Source organism: Geospiza fortis, unplaced genomic scaffold (genome assembly GCF_000277835.1).
Source record: "Geospiza fortis unplaced genomic scaffold, GeoFor_1.0 scaffold162, whole genome shotgun sequence".
Classification (NCBI taxonomy): domain Eukaryota; kingdom Metazoa; phylum Chordata; class Aves; order Passeriformes; family Thraupidae; genus Geospiza; species Geospiza fortis.
The window spans coordinates 5,595,880-5,613,474 of record NW_005054316.1 but is presented as its reverse complement, the minus strand read 5'-3'; the positions used below and the strand labels follow the sequence as shown (position 1 = coordinate 5,613,474).

At 40.4% G+C, this 17,595-nt stretch overlaps 1 protein-coding gene across 1 annotated transcript in view; it reads right to left on the bottom strand.

Annotated features, from left to right (window-relative positions):
* Positions 1-17,595, bottom strand: part of AIG1 (androgen induced 1) — a 123,502-nt gene that overhangs the window by 2,088 nt on the left and 103,819 nt on the right. The window contains exons 4-5 of the mRNA XM_005420099.3: positions 11,330-11,445; positions 1,677-1,840 (exon numbers count right to left, since the gene is read on the bottom strand). Of these exons, the coding sequence (XP_005420156.1) occupies positions 1,677-1,840; positions 11,330-11,445 (280 nt within the window). The remainder of the gene's footprint in view (positions 1-1,676; positions 1,841-11,329; positions 11,446-17,595) is intronic.

The window sequence follows — 17,595 nt, the reverse complement described above, 5'->3', positions numbered from 1 at the left end:
GAATGCAGATATCCTCAAAATTGTGGACAGACGCTGGCTTGTACAAAGGGCAAATTTTTCCTTCCCTACCATGTTTGTGGTTTAACTTGGAAAAACTAACTGCAAATCATTTTGTCAGTAGTGAGGTTCTATTTAATGCATCTCCAGAGACAAATAAAAAAACTCCAAACCCAAAACAACCCCTTCTCACCCTAGAAATCTTCTCATGGCAGACTGTTTTGATTTGTAGTCTTACTGCTCAAAAGCCCCTTTTAAGTGTACAGTTTTCAAATAATATTTTCCCAGGTCTTGCATGGTGACAGACTGGCATAATTTTACATCTCTGCTGTTTGTGGTGTTCCTGCCACACACTTCGGGTTAAGTTTGTGCAAAGTGTTTCAAGCTCAGCAAACCAGCACGTGACCCACAGCATTTTCTGTTTTGCAGGTGCTTGAGCCACAAAGGACTTGGGATCAATATTCCTTATCTGTGTGAAGGAAATGATGGAGAGGACAATAATGCCAGGGTAAACCTTGAAAGACGTTGGCAGAATGAGGAAACTAAGTTAGCTCCTCTAGGGCGGCAGGCTGCAAGGAGCAGGGATTTTGTTATGTATACTTTGGAATAGTGCAGGAGATTTTCCACCATCTACTTATTCATGGACTTGTTAAGAATATGTGAATCTTTACCACACTGTTATTCTTCATACAGGACTTAGGTCAAGTGAAATTATTCCTTGCAGCTGCCTTTTTTGGAAACATCTTTCCCAAATTAACTTAAAGATGTTAAATAAATGTGAATTTGACATCAAACTGAGGACTGAATACCCATCTTGAACATTATGACCAGTGATTGATGGTCCTAGAGCAAAAACAAAAAGGCATTTTACACCTAGATGCTAATGTGGGCAAACAGAAAGTAAAACTGCTTTGAGCTTCTAGCATTGCATTCTACCTGGTATTGAAGGACTTGTTAAAGAGAGTTGTGTGTGCCATTAACTACCATGTGAATTTCTTTCCCTCCAGCTGCAATTTGCCACACCAGCTATTATGAATGTTGTTTGCTTATTTCATTCAATTTGATAAATGAAGAACATCTTTCATAGATAAAAGGAACCTACTTTTAATCTTGTGTTTCTTATTTTCCCTTTTCCTCTCCTCAGCAATGGGTGGCCTGTGCAGGATAGATGATGTAGAGTCTGCACAGTTAAGTTTACCCTGCACTTAAGTTATCTTTCATTCCTGTTATTTCACTGACAAGAACCTGTTCATTTTCTCTGAGTAAATTTATATGGTGAGAAAATACCTTATACCTGAAAATACTAAAAGACTGTATTTTCATTTCTCAGTCTAAGCCTACCATTAATGGCATTCGTACAGAATGATACTTTATTCTAGCTGCATTTAATGGGTTCATCAGCTAATAAGTGGGCTGTAAACATCTCAGGTAATTGCCAAGAGCTCTTAAATTAGTACTGTAAGTTATAAAAGAGAATACATATTCATAGCTCATCAGGCTCTCCAGCAGACATTCTGTTCATCCGTCTGTTTTTAAGGGCAGGCAAGCAAGATGTTTCAGTGAAACTTCTGTCATTTTCCTTTGTTTTTGTCAGCTTAAAACATTCTACACTTTCAGAGAAACATACTCAAGTCCTGATGGTGTATTTCACGAGATAATATTCCTAAAACAATACTCACATTTTTGCGTATCCCAGATGTAGTTGTTCAAGACTTCTCCCACCAAGTAGAATATGTTAATTATTACGGTAACGGCAGCAAAAAAGATTATTTTGACACCTGGGCTGAGGTGCTCAAGAAGCGGGTACACCCACACTCCTGTAACGTGGTGAATCCAGCACACCCTGAAACAAAACAAAAATAACAAGCACTGACTCTTACAGCCCTGTTTTACGAAAGTAGCTTGGTCTGTAGGCTTAGCTACTGTAACCCAAAAAGCAATTATTTGAAAGGCCTGCAAGTTCCAGGTGAACTGGAGCATGTGGATGACACCCATCCAGAACAGACATCACAAATGATGAAACTATGACTGATTTCCCACATTCTTACTGCTTTGCTTTCAATTTGTTATGAGCAGTTGGCCTGTTTTCATTTCTGATGTAGGCAGGTATTTCCTTGCTCACTTATATTTCTGAGGAAATCCCTGTTTTGTGCCAAAGATGGAAACTGCAGCAGCCTCTGTTCCAAGCAGGTTCTTCATCCTAAAAGCATTCAGGGTTCTACAGGCTCTCTTACCATCTCTCTCTGCTTTCTGCAGTTCTCCTGCTTTCACTTCATACACATTTGCGTTTTTCTTTTGCTTTTCCTCGCTACACATGGTAATCAGTTTTTGGGTTTGCCAGAAGCATATGGTTTAGATTCTCTTGTAGAGAATAATTTCTTCAGCAACTGTGTTTTAGAGGTCCTCCTTTTCTTTCAGCTACCTGCTATAAATTGGAATCCGGTAATTTTTCTCTAGGTAAGATAAGTATGTTTTTTTAAAGACCAAACAAAACCAGTAAAGGAAAAGGATTGATGGTGCTTTGCTGGTGACACAGAGATTTTTAGCATTCATACAGAGGACATTGTCGATACACTAACTCAAGAGACAGACTATCAGCTTTACTGCAGTGCAACCTGAAGAAGCACTCCAGGTGTGTCGTTTTGCTGTGTGTGGCTGCAGTGGACACCTGCATCCTCTGATGACATTGCTTTTGTGTTGAGATCTGATGCAGTGAGTGGTGAAGTCAGAGGGAGCAGAGAGAGCCCATACATTCCAGTAGGTGGAAGTTAAGAAAAGCAAATACTGGCAAACAACTGAGCAAACATCTCAGAGGCTAACTGGGTAAAGTGCTCAGTGAAGGCAAGCTGGGGCTTTACTGGGCTCTCTTCAAGAATGTAAATCTTTTCATTTCTGGCCTGAAAATTTGAGTGAAAAGCTCACAGTGAAGCACAGCTAGAGCGGCTGCACAGACTGTTATACATGGGGATTTCCATGGTTTGATTCACTTGCTGATGTTTCTATTTGCTTAAGGAAGATTTTTGATCACTAGATCAACAGTCAAAGGCTCCTAAAGGGCAGAGATAGAGAAGTCCACAGAAAACTGTTACCATAAAATTCTGTCACACAGGGAGTACAGAATCCCTGTTTAACAATCACCCTGGAAATGCACGTGGTTGTCATAGCTTCTCTCCTCCCTGGAAAAGCTTTTATTACAGCCCAACCCTTAACAGTTGGACACTTCACTTGGGAAACTACATGTGTCAGTAAATTAATCTGCATGATCTAAATGCAATTAAACCCCCTCTCTCCAAATCAGTTCACATATGGGAAATTATCTCTGTACTTTACAGTTATTTTCCCCAGTATTCTTCTGTGATAGAATTAACCTGACAAGATAAAATTATCTATGAAAAAATGAAGGGTTCCTGCGTAACCCATGGTAACAGGGGACACCACGTTCCTTTTGATGAAAGAAAAAGATGAGACAGTTGGGTAGAAGGTAGAAGGATGTCCCCTGCTACCAGGTCCGCTTAGCAGGGAATGTCTATTATCGCCTAACAATTTTCAGTTTCATTTACTTTTTTCAGTTTTCATTTGCTTTTTTTTCTAATGATCATTCTGTGAAAAACAAGCTCCAAAGAAAGAAACAGACTGAAAAAGAGCCACTCTCTTTCTGCACTTATTTTCTCTGGTGTGATGAAACTTCCCAGGATTATAAAGTACCTTTACAGAGGGACTTTTCAAGGGACCTTCTAAACGGCATCTACGTAGCCAGCCTCATGAACCAAGTAGAAGTGGCTTTTACTAGATCACATTTATGCTAGGAAGAGGAAGCATTTTCTAAATCCAACCAATGAGCCAGTGATGAGCTCCTGCATGTCAGAAATACCTGGTTAGTTCAGGCTTTGCAGATAGCTCACATACTCTGCTCCCTGCTGCCCAGCACAGGAGCCCACTCCCTGCATGGTGATGCTGCTCATGCCTTCAGTGTAGCTGCTGTTTGCCTGTCCCCGGAGTGGCCACACTGTCAGAACTGCTTTGAGCACAAGAGGGACCACTATGGAGACAATAGTCACAAACCCACCTGATCCTTCTAAAAATGAGCCACAGCACACTGCTGGCTACGCTGAGGTGGAGTAATATTAGCCCTCTCTCACTGAGCAGTGACACACTGACTGCTCCAGCATTGTCTGTACTACAAACGGGAGCAGCAAAGGGACAACTGCTGCCATGGAAACCTCACCTGGTAGGCTTTCTTAGTGGGTTTGCTCCTGCTGCAATACAGGCATTCTCGAGGCTGCACTATAAAGGGCTGATCAACCATTCGCATAAAGCTTCCACACCAGAGTGCTGATTGCCAACGTTAATGAATGCCTTCAGTGCTGCCACTGCAGTAGCCTTTACTCCTATCCAACCTCATTATTAGTTAAGCACAGGGAAGCATGCATTAAGATTTACTTAGGAGTGCAAAAACTAGATCAAATCGAAGACTTTGTTATTGAACAGGAGTAAAAAATGTGTCGTTTAGATAGAAATAAACTGAGGAGAAAAAGGAAAAGGAGAAAAAGAAGAGTAAAACTGGACTGGTTACTCTGAGAAGATAAAATTAACCTGAACCTCCCTGTGATTTGGAACAGTAGCAGCTGTATGAAGACATAACTGTATATTTTCAAAGATGAATGTGTTACAGGTCATGGAGTTCATCTAGCCATTTGTTAGAAACAGTAAAAAAAGAAGGAACGGAAATATTCACACATTGTATTTAAATTAAAATGTCTGTTAAAAAAAAAGTAGTTGTTTTTAAAAATTTTCAACCAGTTGGTGTAGAAATCAGAAAAAGCTATTTGAAAATGCACAGTATTGCTTGTTTTAACAAATCTGTCAAAAAATGTGACTTTGTAGCTAGTTTTCACTTTTACTATACAGTAGATGTTGTATATCTCTCCTATCAAAGTAATCGGGAGAAAATGAAAACTATGCAGGGAACATACATTTACATTTATTCTTTGGATATAGATCTTTTGTTAATGAGGAAAACTAAGCACAAAAATTTGTTGGAACTTTGTGGTTTATGTGTACTCTGTCAGTTTAAATGATACAGCTGTAACAACAGCATGTGTAAGACCTTAGGCCTGGCAGAATCAAGCTCAACAAGTGAGTAAAATGGCAGATAATAACCATGACACCTCACTAATTTTGTTATGGGAGATGTTGCAGAAGATGGTTGCTCCTTCATGGTGGCTGCTCTCAGTTATCATAGCTCAGCAGGACTTTGTGGTCTGGATTCTCAGAGTCTCCACCCATTTCCTGCCCAGCTTGACTCCTTCATAATAATCTGTCATCATCAACAACCAGCACTATAAGTTCTGGAAAAAGGGGCTGCTAGATGAGGGGCTATGTAACTTCTCAAGAGCAGCAAATGAAAGGACACAAAATAATAATGCATGACATAAAATGGGTGAAGAGCTTCCAATTTTGTTCCTCGTGACAGAAGAATCACCTCAATGCAACTCAGAGATAAGAAATTCAAATCTGATAATGGAAATATCTTTCTGAATGATACCTAATCAATCTCTGGAATGCTCTACCCTACCTTTCAGTGATAGATCACTGAAATAGAGATATTCAAAAAAGTTTTGAAGTATGAAAGTCTGGAAGCCTATTTAGTCCACTCATCTTCTCTAGACTCTATCATGCATTTCTAGCCAGTTTCTGAAATCAGGAGATTGTACAAGCAATAAGAATGTGCACAATTATGCCTAAGCACCTACATTTTGACATAAGTTTTGGAAGAAGACTCCCCCTTGAAGGCTGGTTGTTTCATAATGGTCTGCTAAGCTCTCCTGAAGCATCTGACATTAGCTCTACCTGGAGCGTGGGTGCATGACAACTCTCATCTATGAACAGCAGTTCCTTTCTGGTTACTTGCAGCAGCAAATCCTCTCCCAGATCTTCAGTGCTCTTCATATTTCCAGTGGCTGGCACAAAGGAAGGCTGAATCTTTGGTTCCAGACAGATCATAGATGGGTTCCCAGTGGCTACTCTTTAGCAAACAGAACATGGGCATTTTCTACGCCTTTATTTCATGATCTTTTCCAGCATCACTCTCTTCCTTTTCCACCAAGAGTGATACCTTTACCTAGAGCTATTAAAATGTGGAATGGCTTCCAAACAAGGTGATGGGCTTACAGCAGCTGAGACATTCAAAACAAACAAATAATTTGTGGTTGCAGTGCAGGTCCAATCTTGTGCTTTCAGGGACAGGAGCACAATGACCCACACTAAACTTGTTCTACTTTTGGTTTCTAATACTGACTGATGTGAGACACATCTTCAAAACCCCCCCCAAAAACAGAGGAGAGTTTGTTCTGCATTGAATCAGATTTCTTAAGATCTCAGCTATATTAAAATGCTGGGCTTCTTATAATAACAGCCAGCCAGACCTGATACACCTACACCAGGAATGTACATAGTTTAGGAATTTTAAAGACTAAAAAGTAAGTTCAATAAACAGTCATTATTTAGGAAATAACAGCAATCATCCCCTCTTGTTCCATTTTCTTAATGCTGGATTCTTCTCCATTCATCTGAGTGGAGAACAATAAGTGGGCCACAGGACTGTGCTACTGGTGTGGAGTGGCTTACGCAACAAGACCTGAGGAACTGCAGCTGCAAATAATGTCACATCCAGAATGTACTCAGCATGACATGGTGCTGGCATTCTCTGGGAGGAACAAAGCTTAGCAAAAATTTGTGTTTATGTACAGGTAGCTACAATGACAGAAATTTAGCAGATTCACTGCAAAGCGCTGTCATCTCTGGAAGTCATCTATTTTGGTAAATAATTTTTCATTTTAAATATAGTAATGGTTGCTATGCCTTCTTGAGCTATATTTGAAGGAGCTGCACAAGGAAGTGAGAACATATTACCCATGCATGTCATCTGTGATTGTGCTGTTGCTTTGACTGAAACATTTGAGGATGTGGAGGTGGAGGCAAGCCAGAAAGTAACAGTCCAAAATGGCTATGTGAGACCTAACAGGCTGGGGATCCATACAGCCTTCTCTTGCTGAAAGCAATTCTGCCCTCCCGTCCACCTTTTGGGTCAGGTACAAGGGACGCTAATCTTCCCCTGGCCTATTTCTGCTGCTTCTGTTTCTTCCTACTCTTTCCTCTTTGGGGCAGCTCCAGCTCCAACTCTCTTCTCCTCCTCTGCGTTGTCTCATCTATCATCCACTTCTACATCAGCCTTCCACTCTGGTTTCACAGTCTGTTTCTCTCTCCCTCTCCCAGCATTCCCCACGTAGTTTCATGATTTCAGCTTTGAAGCTGCTGACCTGTGAGCTGTATGTTTCCTTATCCACTTCTCTTTTAACCCATGATTTTAGTTCATTTCTTTTACTTGCCCCCAGGACATTTGACTTTTTTTTTCTCTAACCATGGACTCCTCTGATCTTTATAGAACTTTTATCCCCAGTGCTCACTTCCAAAAGCATGCATGATGCCCTTCCTACATACAAACCCTCAGCACAGCTTAGCAAAGCCGTATTGTGTCTCTCCTGTTCCATTGGCACCACCAACCTCAAAAATCCTTCTGATTTCTCAATCCTGTCCCTCTTTATCAACATGACTGTCAATTCTCACCAAGCTTCACACTCTAACCCACCACCCCTCTCTTCTGAATGTCAAGGTTTGTCCTAGCAGTCTGTGCCAACATCTGCTCTTTCTGATCTTCCTCTCCTTCTACGGAGAATTGCTAGTGGAAATCCTACAGCAAGCCTGATAGAATCAATCTCAAATTCATTCCAAATCCTCAGTGTACATTCCTTTCTTAAATTTGTTCAAGAAGAATTCATCAAATTACCCTATCTAAATGCTCTCCCTCAGCGTATCTAAGGAACTCTCCTAAAGTCACTTCAAGAGAAACTTTATTTTCAAATCAAAGTTTAAAAGCTCTTTAAATAGATTTCTAAAAGAATGAAAGAATGAATCAAGTCCAAGCTTGGCACATGTGGAGGCAGCTCCTAGTGGATTTGAGATAGTTATAAGAGAGCAGATCAAGTCTTTTGCTCCCAAACATGCAGCCCAGCACGACTACAGCAGTGGAGTCAGATTCTTAGGGTCTGTTTTTTTGGCATCCTGAAGTGCTCAAAAGTAGAGGGAAAAGGAAAACCATTTAAAATAAACGTATTTGTCTCAGTTTATTTTAGGGACATATTAGGCTCTGATATTAGTTACCATGATGTCATTCTTGTTACAAGGAGCAACACATTTTTGGCTCTTTTCTGGTCCTTGACAACTAACTCCATACACTCACTGGCAGAATTTTCTGGTAGTACTGGCAAATGCTCTGGTTTTCTTAGCACTGTCTAGATTTAACAATTCAATACAAACTGTGACCTTTTCAAGCCATGCTAAATAAAGCCAATAGGTTTTTCCCATCTTATCCCATGGCCTCGATCCTGAAAGTCCATGTATGGTCTGCAGCATGCAATGCAAGTCTGCGGATGTTCTGCCTGGGCACAGTTCCTTGTGAGCTCCCTCTCACAGACAGTGCAAAAGCTAAGTGTGCCTACTCAAAAACTCTTTGACTGAAGGGAGAGAATGCAAAAAAAAAAAAAAACCAAAAAAAACCACCAAAAGCTTTTACTCTTCAAGAAAGGATGTTTCTCAGACAACAAGTCTGAATCATGCTCAGGAGATATCAAGTTATTTAGCTATGTTCTTCCAATTTCAGTGATGCTGTACAGAATTGTTTGCCAGTTTTCTTATTTACCAATTATACATTAAAAAGCTATTCAGACACATACTTGCTATTCTACCACCTCTTTCATACATGACAGATTCAGTCACATACAAAATAAAACAAGCTTTCCTCTACTTGGAGTTGAGAAAAGCATTCACAGAATCAAACCTAAACAACATCCTCTTGTATATTCCTTTCCTGTAAAAAGTGCAACACAATACATAAAACATGTAGGATGGTATGAAAGTTTCAGCTGAGATGGGAAGAGAATTCAAAATTCAAGAACAAAACATAGAGAACATCTGATTAGCAACTGTCTTCACTTTATTCTGAGAGTTGCAGTGAAGACACTTCTGCTTATGGAAAAATGGAATAGGCAAAAGAACAAATTCTCAAGTGGCAGATCCCTAAATTCTAGTTAAAAATACATAAACCACAAACTAAGCCTCAGAACGGGACCCATGGTCAATCCTAGGTACAAAGGAAGGAAGTTCCACCAGGCTGTATGGAACTAGGTCATGTGCAGATGTGCAGGTATAGTCTCATTTTAATACACTGTGCTAACTTTGAGGGTGCTGCCAACAAGGACAACAAATTTGAATTCAGCAATTCCAAGCCCTCTGAGTGATTAAGGTCTCTACTGTAATGTGGTCACTTGGCAATAGGAAGACAGTGGATTTCAGCTGTGAATAGAAGCCACACCCTGAATGAGAGGGATGAAAAACTCCTCATACTTTTCATACTTTCTGGTAGATTTTTTCCAACCTGTGAATACGACATATCATATTGATGTAATGGGATCAAGATTTGGCTTGCAGCCTCAAGTACATCTTGGATAGAGTCTTCAATAGCACCTGCAGGCTGAAGACATGCAGAACTTTCAAGTGATGGCACAGTGTAGCTTTTGTCTGCCTCCACTAACCTGCAAAGGCCTCCTTCCATAACAGTAGAAGGAGAAATGGGTTGTATGTGCACAATTTAGCAGGATGAACTTTTAAGATTGTCTCATCTCATTTAAAGAGAAATCACAACTTGGAAGAAGACAAATCACTTGCGAGTAGCCCTATCTGTTTTGGAAATAATATATGTGTAGGCAAAACCAAAAAACAGCAAAAGCAAAGGGAGATAACCATAGTCTGTGCCTGGGTAATTATTAATGCAAGTAATTATTTAATGCAGAATCTGCTTCTCCTGCTTTACTTGTTCTACAATTTTCTTTAACCTTGTAGCTGCAGGATACACATGCACTGTAGTAGGTAGGATCAAACTAGATGAGCATCACACTGATACTGTAACAGATTCTTAAAAGATTTTAAGACACATCTGGTTTTGTTTCCCTTGTAAAACTGGATTGTTTCAATTTTAAATTCTTATTAAATACTACTGCATGTGTCTACTTAGATGATTTTAGGAGCTGCCAGAGGAGGTCAAGCCATAGGTATCTGCCAATCTGTCTCCAGGCACCATTAGAGGAAAGTCAAGAACTATCACAGTTAAGCATTACTGATATGGGATAAGAACATTACTTTTTCCTGAGGGAATAATCATATGCCTTTTTGCATGAGGCTTCCCTTATCTTACAATTACAAATATTATTCTCTTTTAAGAAGGGTATGTACGTTTATAAAAGCTAATGGCAGAATGTGTCTGTTGTCCTGGGACACAACATCCCACTTCAGCTGGATCAATAGCATTGTATGATCACTGAGTGTGTGTGGATTATGTATGAATAACGACCTCTCTTAGCTGGATCAAAGGGACAAATTGCATAGTAGAAGCAGTGTGATAGTACTGCCTCAAGACCATGTTACTCTCACATTAGTTTCATCTCTCTTGGTTGGTGGAAATTTACGAAAATGCCTTCTTAGCTGAGAGAAGGATGTTGTGAAGTAAGGAGTATGAAATGGGGGTCATGAAATGCAGAAAGGATAAGGGATAGATGGCATCAAAGGAGAAATAGAAATAAAACAAAGGCTTAGTGAAAAATAAATACTAGGGTGACCAAAGCATATTAACTCTGTCATGCAAGTCAGGTGCTTGATTAGAAACTGCCCAAAGACTTAAATTAATGTTGTACAAGAAAGATTATTTCTGTTTTAGTTTAATTTCTCACCAACATTTGCATTTCTTAAAACAAACTTTAGAGTGTTTGGATTACTGACTTATTCTGTAATCAATTTTACAGAAAGAATTTATGAATCAGTAAAGAAAAAAAGACAGTGTTCTATCTTTTCTCTTGATGCTTAAATACTGATGCAGGAAATCATTTGCCTAGTCTCAATTTTATTTGATAGAACAAAAACCCCAAGCAATAAAACTAAGGTCCAAGAAAAACATTTAGCTTGAAAAAAGGTTGAAAAATGTACCCTTGGAAAGACCACTGCTTACATGGGATTGTTCAACAAATTCCTGTTGTGTGAGGTTTGGCATATACTTTCTAAAAATATAAGCATCTGGGGAAACCAGACAAAGCCCAGGTCTTGGACCAAACGAGGCAAGCAGCGTGAATCTGTTAGCGATTATATCCATAATGAAATATGTGCCCAAATTTAGCAGTACAAAACCCCCAATACAATGTGAAAACACAGCATGTACAGCCCTTACCATAAAATATAGCCAACAGCGAAGGTGCACACTGCAGCCAGTCCACAGCTCCTGCTGGGATACTGATGATGTGTTGTTCTCATCTCGATTAATACAAAGGGCAAAACTGTTGTGTGCTGGAAAAAAAACAAAACAATGGGGAAAAGCAGGTGATACAAATGGTTCTGTATATTTTCAGTTCAATTCTACAATAAGAAGCTTAATCGCAGACACCTGAAGACAATTCTTGATGGCTAGAAAGACAAGGTAAAGTAACTATAAAATTGATCAATAACCCGACAAGTATCATCTCTAAAATGTCCAATTGTTTGAGAGAGCAGAGGGAAACTGAGTGACCAGAATGTACTTTTTTTCACGAATCCAAGGCAGATACTCAGTGAGTAAAAAGGAAATGTGTCATGAAGGGACATAGGTCCCAGCCCCAGTCTGGCCCTGTAGTTGCTCTGTGATCTCTGCCATGTCACCTCAGTTATTGTGACCATTCTAGCTGGAAGGCAATACATTTGGTTTTCAGAGACTAAGTACAAACGATGCCAAGTGAATGAATATAAATGGATGTATTTAATGCTTCTGAGAATTAGGTTTAAATGTATCTCAAACTGGGGACTTGAAAACAGGAGACATTTTCAAATGATAGCATCAATACCTCTGTTCCTCCATCTGCAAGACAGAAGCAATTACATTCAGAAAGGTGTTGTGAATCTTAATTTTTCAGTTGCACAAAACAGTTTTAGATTCCTAAATGAATCATATGAAAGCCAAAGCTGTAAAAAACATTTTCAGCCACTTCTCTTTATATAGCTGTGAAACTCCTTGTTTTGTTATTTTCCCATACACATTTCCTATACTGCCCCTTCTGAGAAGGCCTGTTCATCCAATTAATGTCAGCAGCATGAAAAACTGCATCCAGCCTGCCCCCAACACTCAATGTCTACATTTCAGAGTGCTGGCAAGCATGAAAATATACATAAGCAAAGGACAAATGTGCCAGGAAATAAATCCCATAATTTCTGAATACACAGCTCACTTAAGGCCAGCATTAGTGGTGACTCCAGACACATACCCTGCCTGGCCTCTATGGGGCCAAGTTTTTGCTGGCATCTAAAGGGAATTACTTCAGTTGAGAGGTTAGCTCTAGGGTTTGGTAAGACTGACTGTGAACTCTTCTGCCCTCTCCACAAGAAGACCTGGAGGTGTAAGGATTGCAAGGGCAGCCTAAGTCCTAATGCAAGTTCAGTCCTTCCCCAAGTACTTGATCACCAACTGGAAAGGAAAGTTATGGCATACACTGGCCACATTCTGCCATCATGCAGTTCTGGGGGATGCTGGAGGTCGGATTTCTAAGTTTGCAATAATTACAATGTAAACCCAGACTGATGTTCACCTGTGTACAGATAGGAGAGGCATGGAGTAGAAATATCTTTGTGTGGATTACAGGTTCAACTGAGAAGAAACACAGTGGGGTCTAAGCTTTTAAAAACTGCAAAGAAGAATGGTCTGAATGGAAAATGGTAAGATAATGGAAATGCTCCTGCTGAGAGATGTAACGTAATTGAATTGGATATCTGCTCTGATTTTCAAGGCATTGGTAATTAATGACTAGCATTTGGAGAATGTCAGGTAGATAATACAGCAGTTAGAGGAGCTTTCAATTTCTTCATCTTCTGACAACTTGTTCCACCCCCATCCCTTTAAACAGTATAAATCAGCATCAAGGGAATGCAAAGGTGTTTTATAGCAGCGTGGTCTGCTATAAAGGTGCCCACCATTAGATTAGAGGTCTGTGAGCTGCAGAGGACCTTCAAAATCCATGATCAGGGACTGACAGCAAAGCAAGCCCTGGAGATTCACCTGCACATCTTGTGTCTGTATGGAAAAGGTCTCCAGGAAGAGAGAGATCAGAGCCTCACTCTGCAGAGCCTCCAAAGCAGAGCAGCTGGAGGCTGTGCAGATGTCTCCTGCCCTGCCCCCATAACTTATTCAGAGAAAAAAACAGAGGAAAAAACCAACTATTAATGTCAAACTCCACCCTTGATACTCCTTGTACAATGTATTCTTGTAATCCAGTCACTTAGTTTAACTCTACACTCTACGGATGATTGTTACAGAGCTTGTGAGCTCAGTTTCTCCATGTAAATGTTTACTGCTTTTGATACTGCTTGTTGATGAGTTCTTCATTGATGATAACAACTCAACAGCTTGCCAATTAAAAAGTAGTTAAAATAATTTCAGCAATCAAGCCTTAATCTCAAATACTCTCCCTCCTCCCAATTTTTATGGTTATATAAAAAAATAGGTTATTATTTTCCTAAATTCTCACTTCTGCTCTTTTCTAAAGGTAAGGGTGGAGGGAAAAGCAGATAATGAGCTGTGCCACTAAAAAATTTGCGTAAAAAATCCCATTAAAAGTACAGTGGAATTAGAAGTCTAAGGAGAAAATCAGAGATATGTAACTTTAATCTCAGTCTGTTAAAGCCAATGTCAATGCTACATGCAAACACTGCAGTTTTACAGATTTGGAGTATGAACTTTGATTTAAAATGCTTTTGTGAAAGTGCCACTCTAAAAAGCTGCTTCAGATCCTTTACCAAACCACAACCAAGATAAAATTTCCTTTCTCTACATTTCAGCTCCTCCAAAACCTTGATTTAAAAAACATGAAATTCTGTAGTCTGGGATGCCTTCTATCCAACAGTGTCAATAAAAACTCTAGACTGAAGCACAGTGGAGATGGTCAGGGGTCAAATGTGCTTGCAGTGGGATCCATCAGGGCTGGGTATTCTGCAGGGGGCCTAAGATTTCATATCCTCTAATGTTTTTGCCACCTGATTTCTGAATAAACAGGCCAGTGGGAATCTGAGGCTTAGAGAGAAAATAGCATTGATATTTCCCTGACCTGCCTAAAGATCACGCTGTGCCGATCAAACATACCTGACTGGTACCTCTGGGACTGATCCCTTTTACCGACTGGCACGCGGGGGGACAAAACCACATTTCTCACCTTGTTTGCCAAAGTATCTCCTGGGGCTCACTTACTTTAGAGAAGACTGAGGAATGAGGAAGTTCAAACAAGGAGGTTTAAACAGTAAGGATGATTAGCTGCTCTAACAGCTTTCCAGTAGTTGCCATTTTGCACCATTAAAAGTTTTTAAGAAAAGAACAAATATGTAATTAGAGTATAATGACTAGTATAATATTACAATAATAGTAAACTATGCTAGCAATACTAATTAATGTTATATTGATAAGGATTTTTAACATGGACTAAGTAGTTACAAGCAAAACTGTATTTTTACCTGGACATCCTATTCTTCTCCAACTGAGACCAGCTGCCCCTGTGAGATGGTTTTGCCTGTATCACTGTGCTGACACAAGAGACTTGTGCTGAGCACTGTTGTGGCCACACCAGGGAGCACCATTCGCACTGTCCCAGGAAGGCAACCCTTTCTGCCCATGTTCTCTGTGGTGACTGCAGGCTCAGGGTAGTCCCCAGCCCCCCGCTCGGCCCAGGCAGCAGTGGGGGAGATATTAAACTCTGTAGCATTAGCAGGAGCTCCTAGACTCAGCTCTTTCAGGGCTCAGTAACTGCATCTACTTGCAAGAAAATGCACCCTGTCAGCTTCTCCAGTTGTGACTGTGGTGCTATCTGCAAAGTGTCCTCACAGCCACAAATCCTTTTTTCCTCTGGAGTGCCAAGACAGCAGCCCTCAGACCCATTATTTACCCCTCTCTGAAGGGTAAATTATCTCTCATCTGCCAAGACCACTTTGTGGGCTGAAGAGTTGACCATAAGCACCCTTTGCCCAGCCACAGCATTGCCCTGCTCAGACCCCTCACTGCCTGCCCCTGCTACTGAAAATCCATCTCTGGTAAATCTTTTTGCTAGGAAGTGCTGGTCTCAGCAGAGTAGAAAGCTGCAACTTCCTCTTACTCTGTGTCTACCACATGGCATTGCTTCCCAAGGACCCATCACCAACAAGTGGGGAAGAAATATGGCTTACCAAATTTCCAACTGCTAGAAAACGGAGAAACCAGCACAATGCACAGAGCCCAGATGAAATCTGCAGGAAGGTTATCATATGGAGAATCTGACCCACAAGATACTCTGGAGACTAATTTCAAAGAAGCAACCTCTGAGTGAAGCTGAATTAGCACACACTATAAAGCAAGCCATCCTGGGATCTTGCAGGTGGATTAATTCCTACAGCCACTGTCACAGCATCCTGAGAGAAACTCTGCTCATTAATGACTCTTAAAAAGATATTATGAAAATATGTACCACTCCCCTACATGGTATATATGTGCCTAATGACATTTGAGACCAGAAAATCACATTACAAATATGCTCTACAGCTGTAGTGCTGGCTTGGGAAACTGAGCTTTTATGGAGGACAGTGCTTCCCCGTTGTAGGTGTTTTCTGCAACAGTTACTTGGAAAAAATATTTTATGCAAATTAGGTACATTAACAATGAGTTCTGTAATAGTCTTTGGGCAATTAAGTGCTCATTCTTGAAAGCCTGATTATATATTTTATCTTTCAACCAGTAAGTGCTGCTTTTTTAAACACTGGTTTCAACAGTACCTTACTTGGCCTTTTCTCCCTACTTTAACTTGTTTTAAATGGAATCTTAAAACTTTTCAAAAGGTGCTAAATTGACTGCTTTATGTATTGTTTCATCAGTATAAACATGGTAATGATGTCTTCCCAAGTCATCCTCCTGATCTGCACTGACTGTCCAGAACTACCTTTATGACAAAGAGCTCAGTCTACAGAAGCATCTCAGATGCCCAGGTAGCTCACAGAAGTTCTGTAGGAATGGTTAAACTGAGGGTCACAAAAGTTGTGATTATAATTCACTTCAACCAACAGACCGTGATTCATTACTCTGTTTAATCAGACTGAAAACTACAAGGTATAGGACATCTTAGCTCAGTAAAATACTGTGCACCTCTGAGGCCTACATCATGACATTCAGCCCATGTTCTTAAGAGTCAGCAAAAGTCCAGTGACAAGAAAGGAGGCCTTGCAGTTTTGATGTCCACCAACATTTTAACTGATGGACTGGGAGCCTCCTGGGAGTGTTGGTGCGTCCTGCAACAAGGAAGTTGCAGATGGGTTTTCACCCAGAGAACTTGTGCAGCCCAGGACCTGGAGGGCTACATCTGCCACCGAAAGCTGTGTCCATGTCAAAGCCTCTGCCCTGGCAAGGACAGCTGCTTCAACATCTGCTAGGGAAACTACCCTGCAGCACACTGCCTCTGAACCTGAGACTTATGCTAGTGTAAATTTGGCAGTGCTCCTCCTCTTTGCACCCTTCTGTGCAAAGTGCTGTGTTTTCTGTCTGTCTCTGCTTTCTTTTAAAATTTGCCTATAAAATGTAGTTTCCATCAGCAGGATCTTATCCTGCCCCTTTTTCTTGTGAACTCACAACAAGATTATGATGTTAAACAGCTGCTCCATGTCAGAATGAGTGGAACAGTCTGCCTGCCACTCGTTCTTCCCTCTCAGGGGTTTGCGCAGCACCTTGAGATAAAGAAAACAGAAACCAGCAGCAAACTGACCTATGCCTATTCCTCTAAATTTAAAATCACTACTAGTGTGTTCATCCTGGAAACCAATAATAACAGGCCTAAAAATCCCTACAGTTGTAGTCAGTGCCATTTGTAGAGTAACAGTAACAATAAAGCTCATTTTTCTGCATGCTCCTAGCAGAGTACCATGGAAAACCAGATCGGGAACTAGTAAAATAGAGGTATGATTATTATTTACTCCTTGAGAAACTTCTGAGAAAGGAACAGCTGGCAAGAGAGTATTTATGTGCTGTCTGAAGGATGATACCTTCTACCAAGGCAGCCTAATCCATAAAGAGAGCAGCAGGATATCAGAGCTGGGTGCATAATAAATTGGAATCCTTGAGTGAGCCTGAGCCCTTATGAGACTGAAAGTGCTGGTAGTACTTTTCCTCTTACAAATAAGAAATTATGACTATTAAATGAGACATGCTGATGCACAGGATGCACTCCAAGGCAGCCACAGACGGCTCACTAATTGTTATGGTAGGTTGGAGGGAGGAAGAAGTATTATACGATCTAAACAAAGACCAATACCTTATAATGCCACAAAACACACAAGAGCCAAAGATAACCATTTTCAATCAATATGAGAGTGTGGAGTTCTTTGAAAAGAAAATTAACACTTCCTCTTTAATGTTACCCCTTCTTTTCCTTTTTTTCTGTAGAAAACCACAGTGGACATGGCATTCCT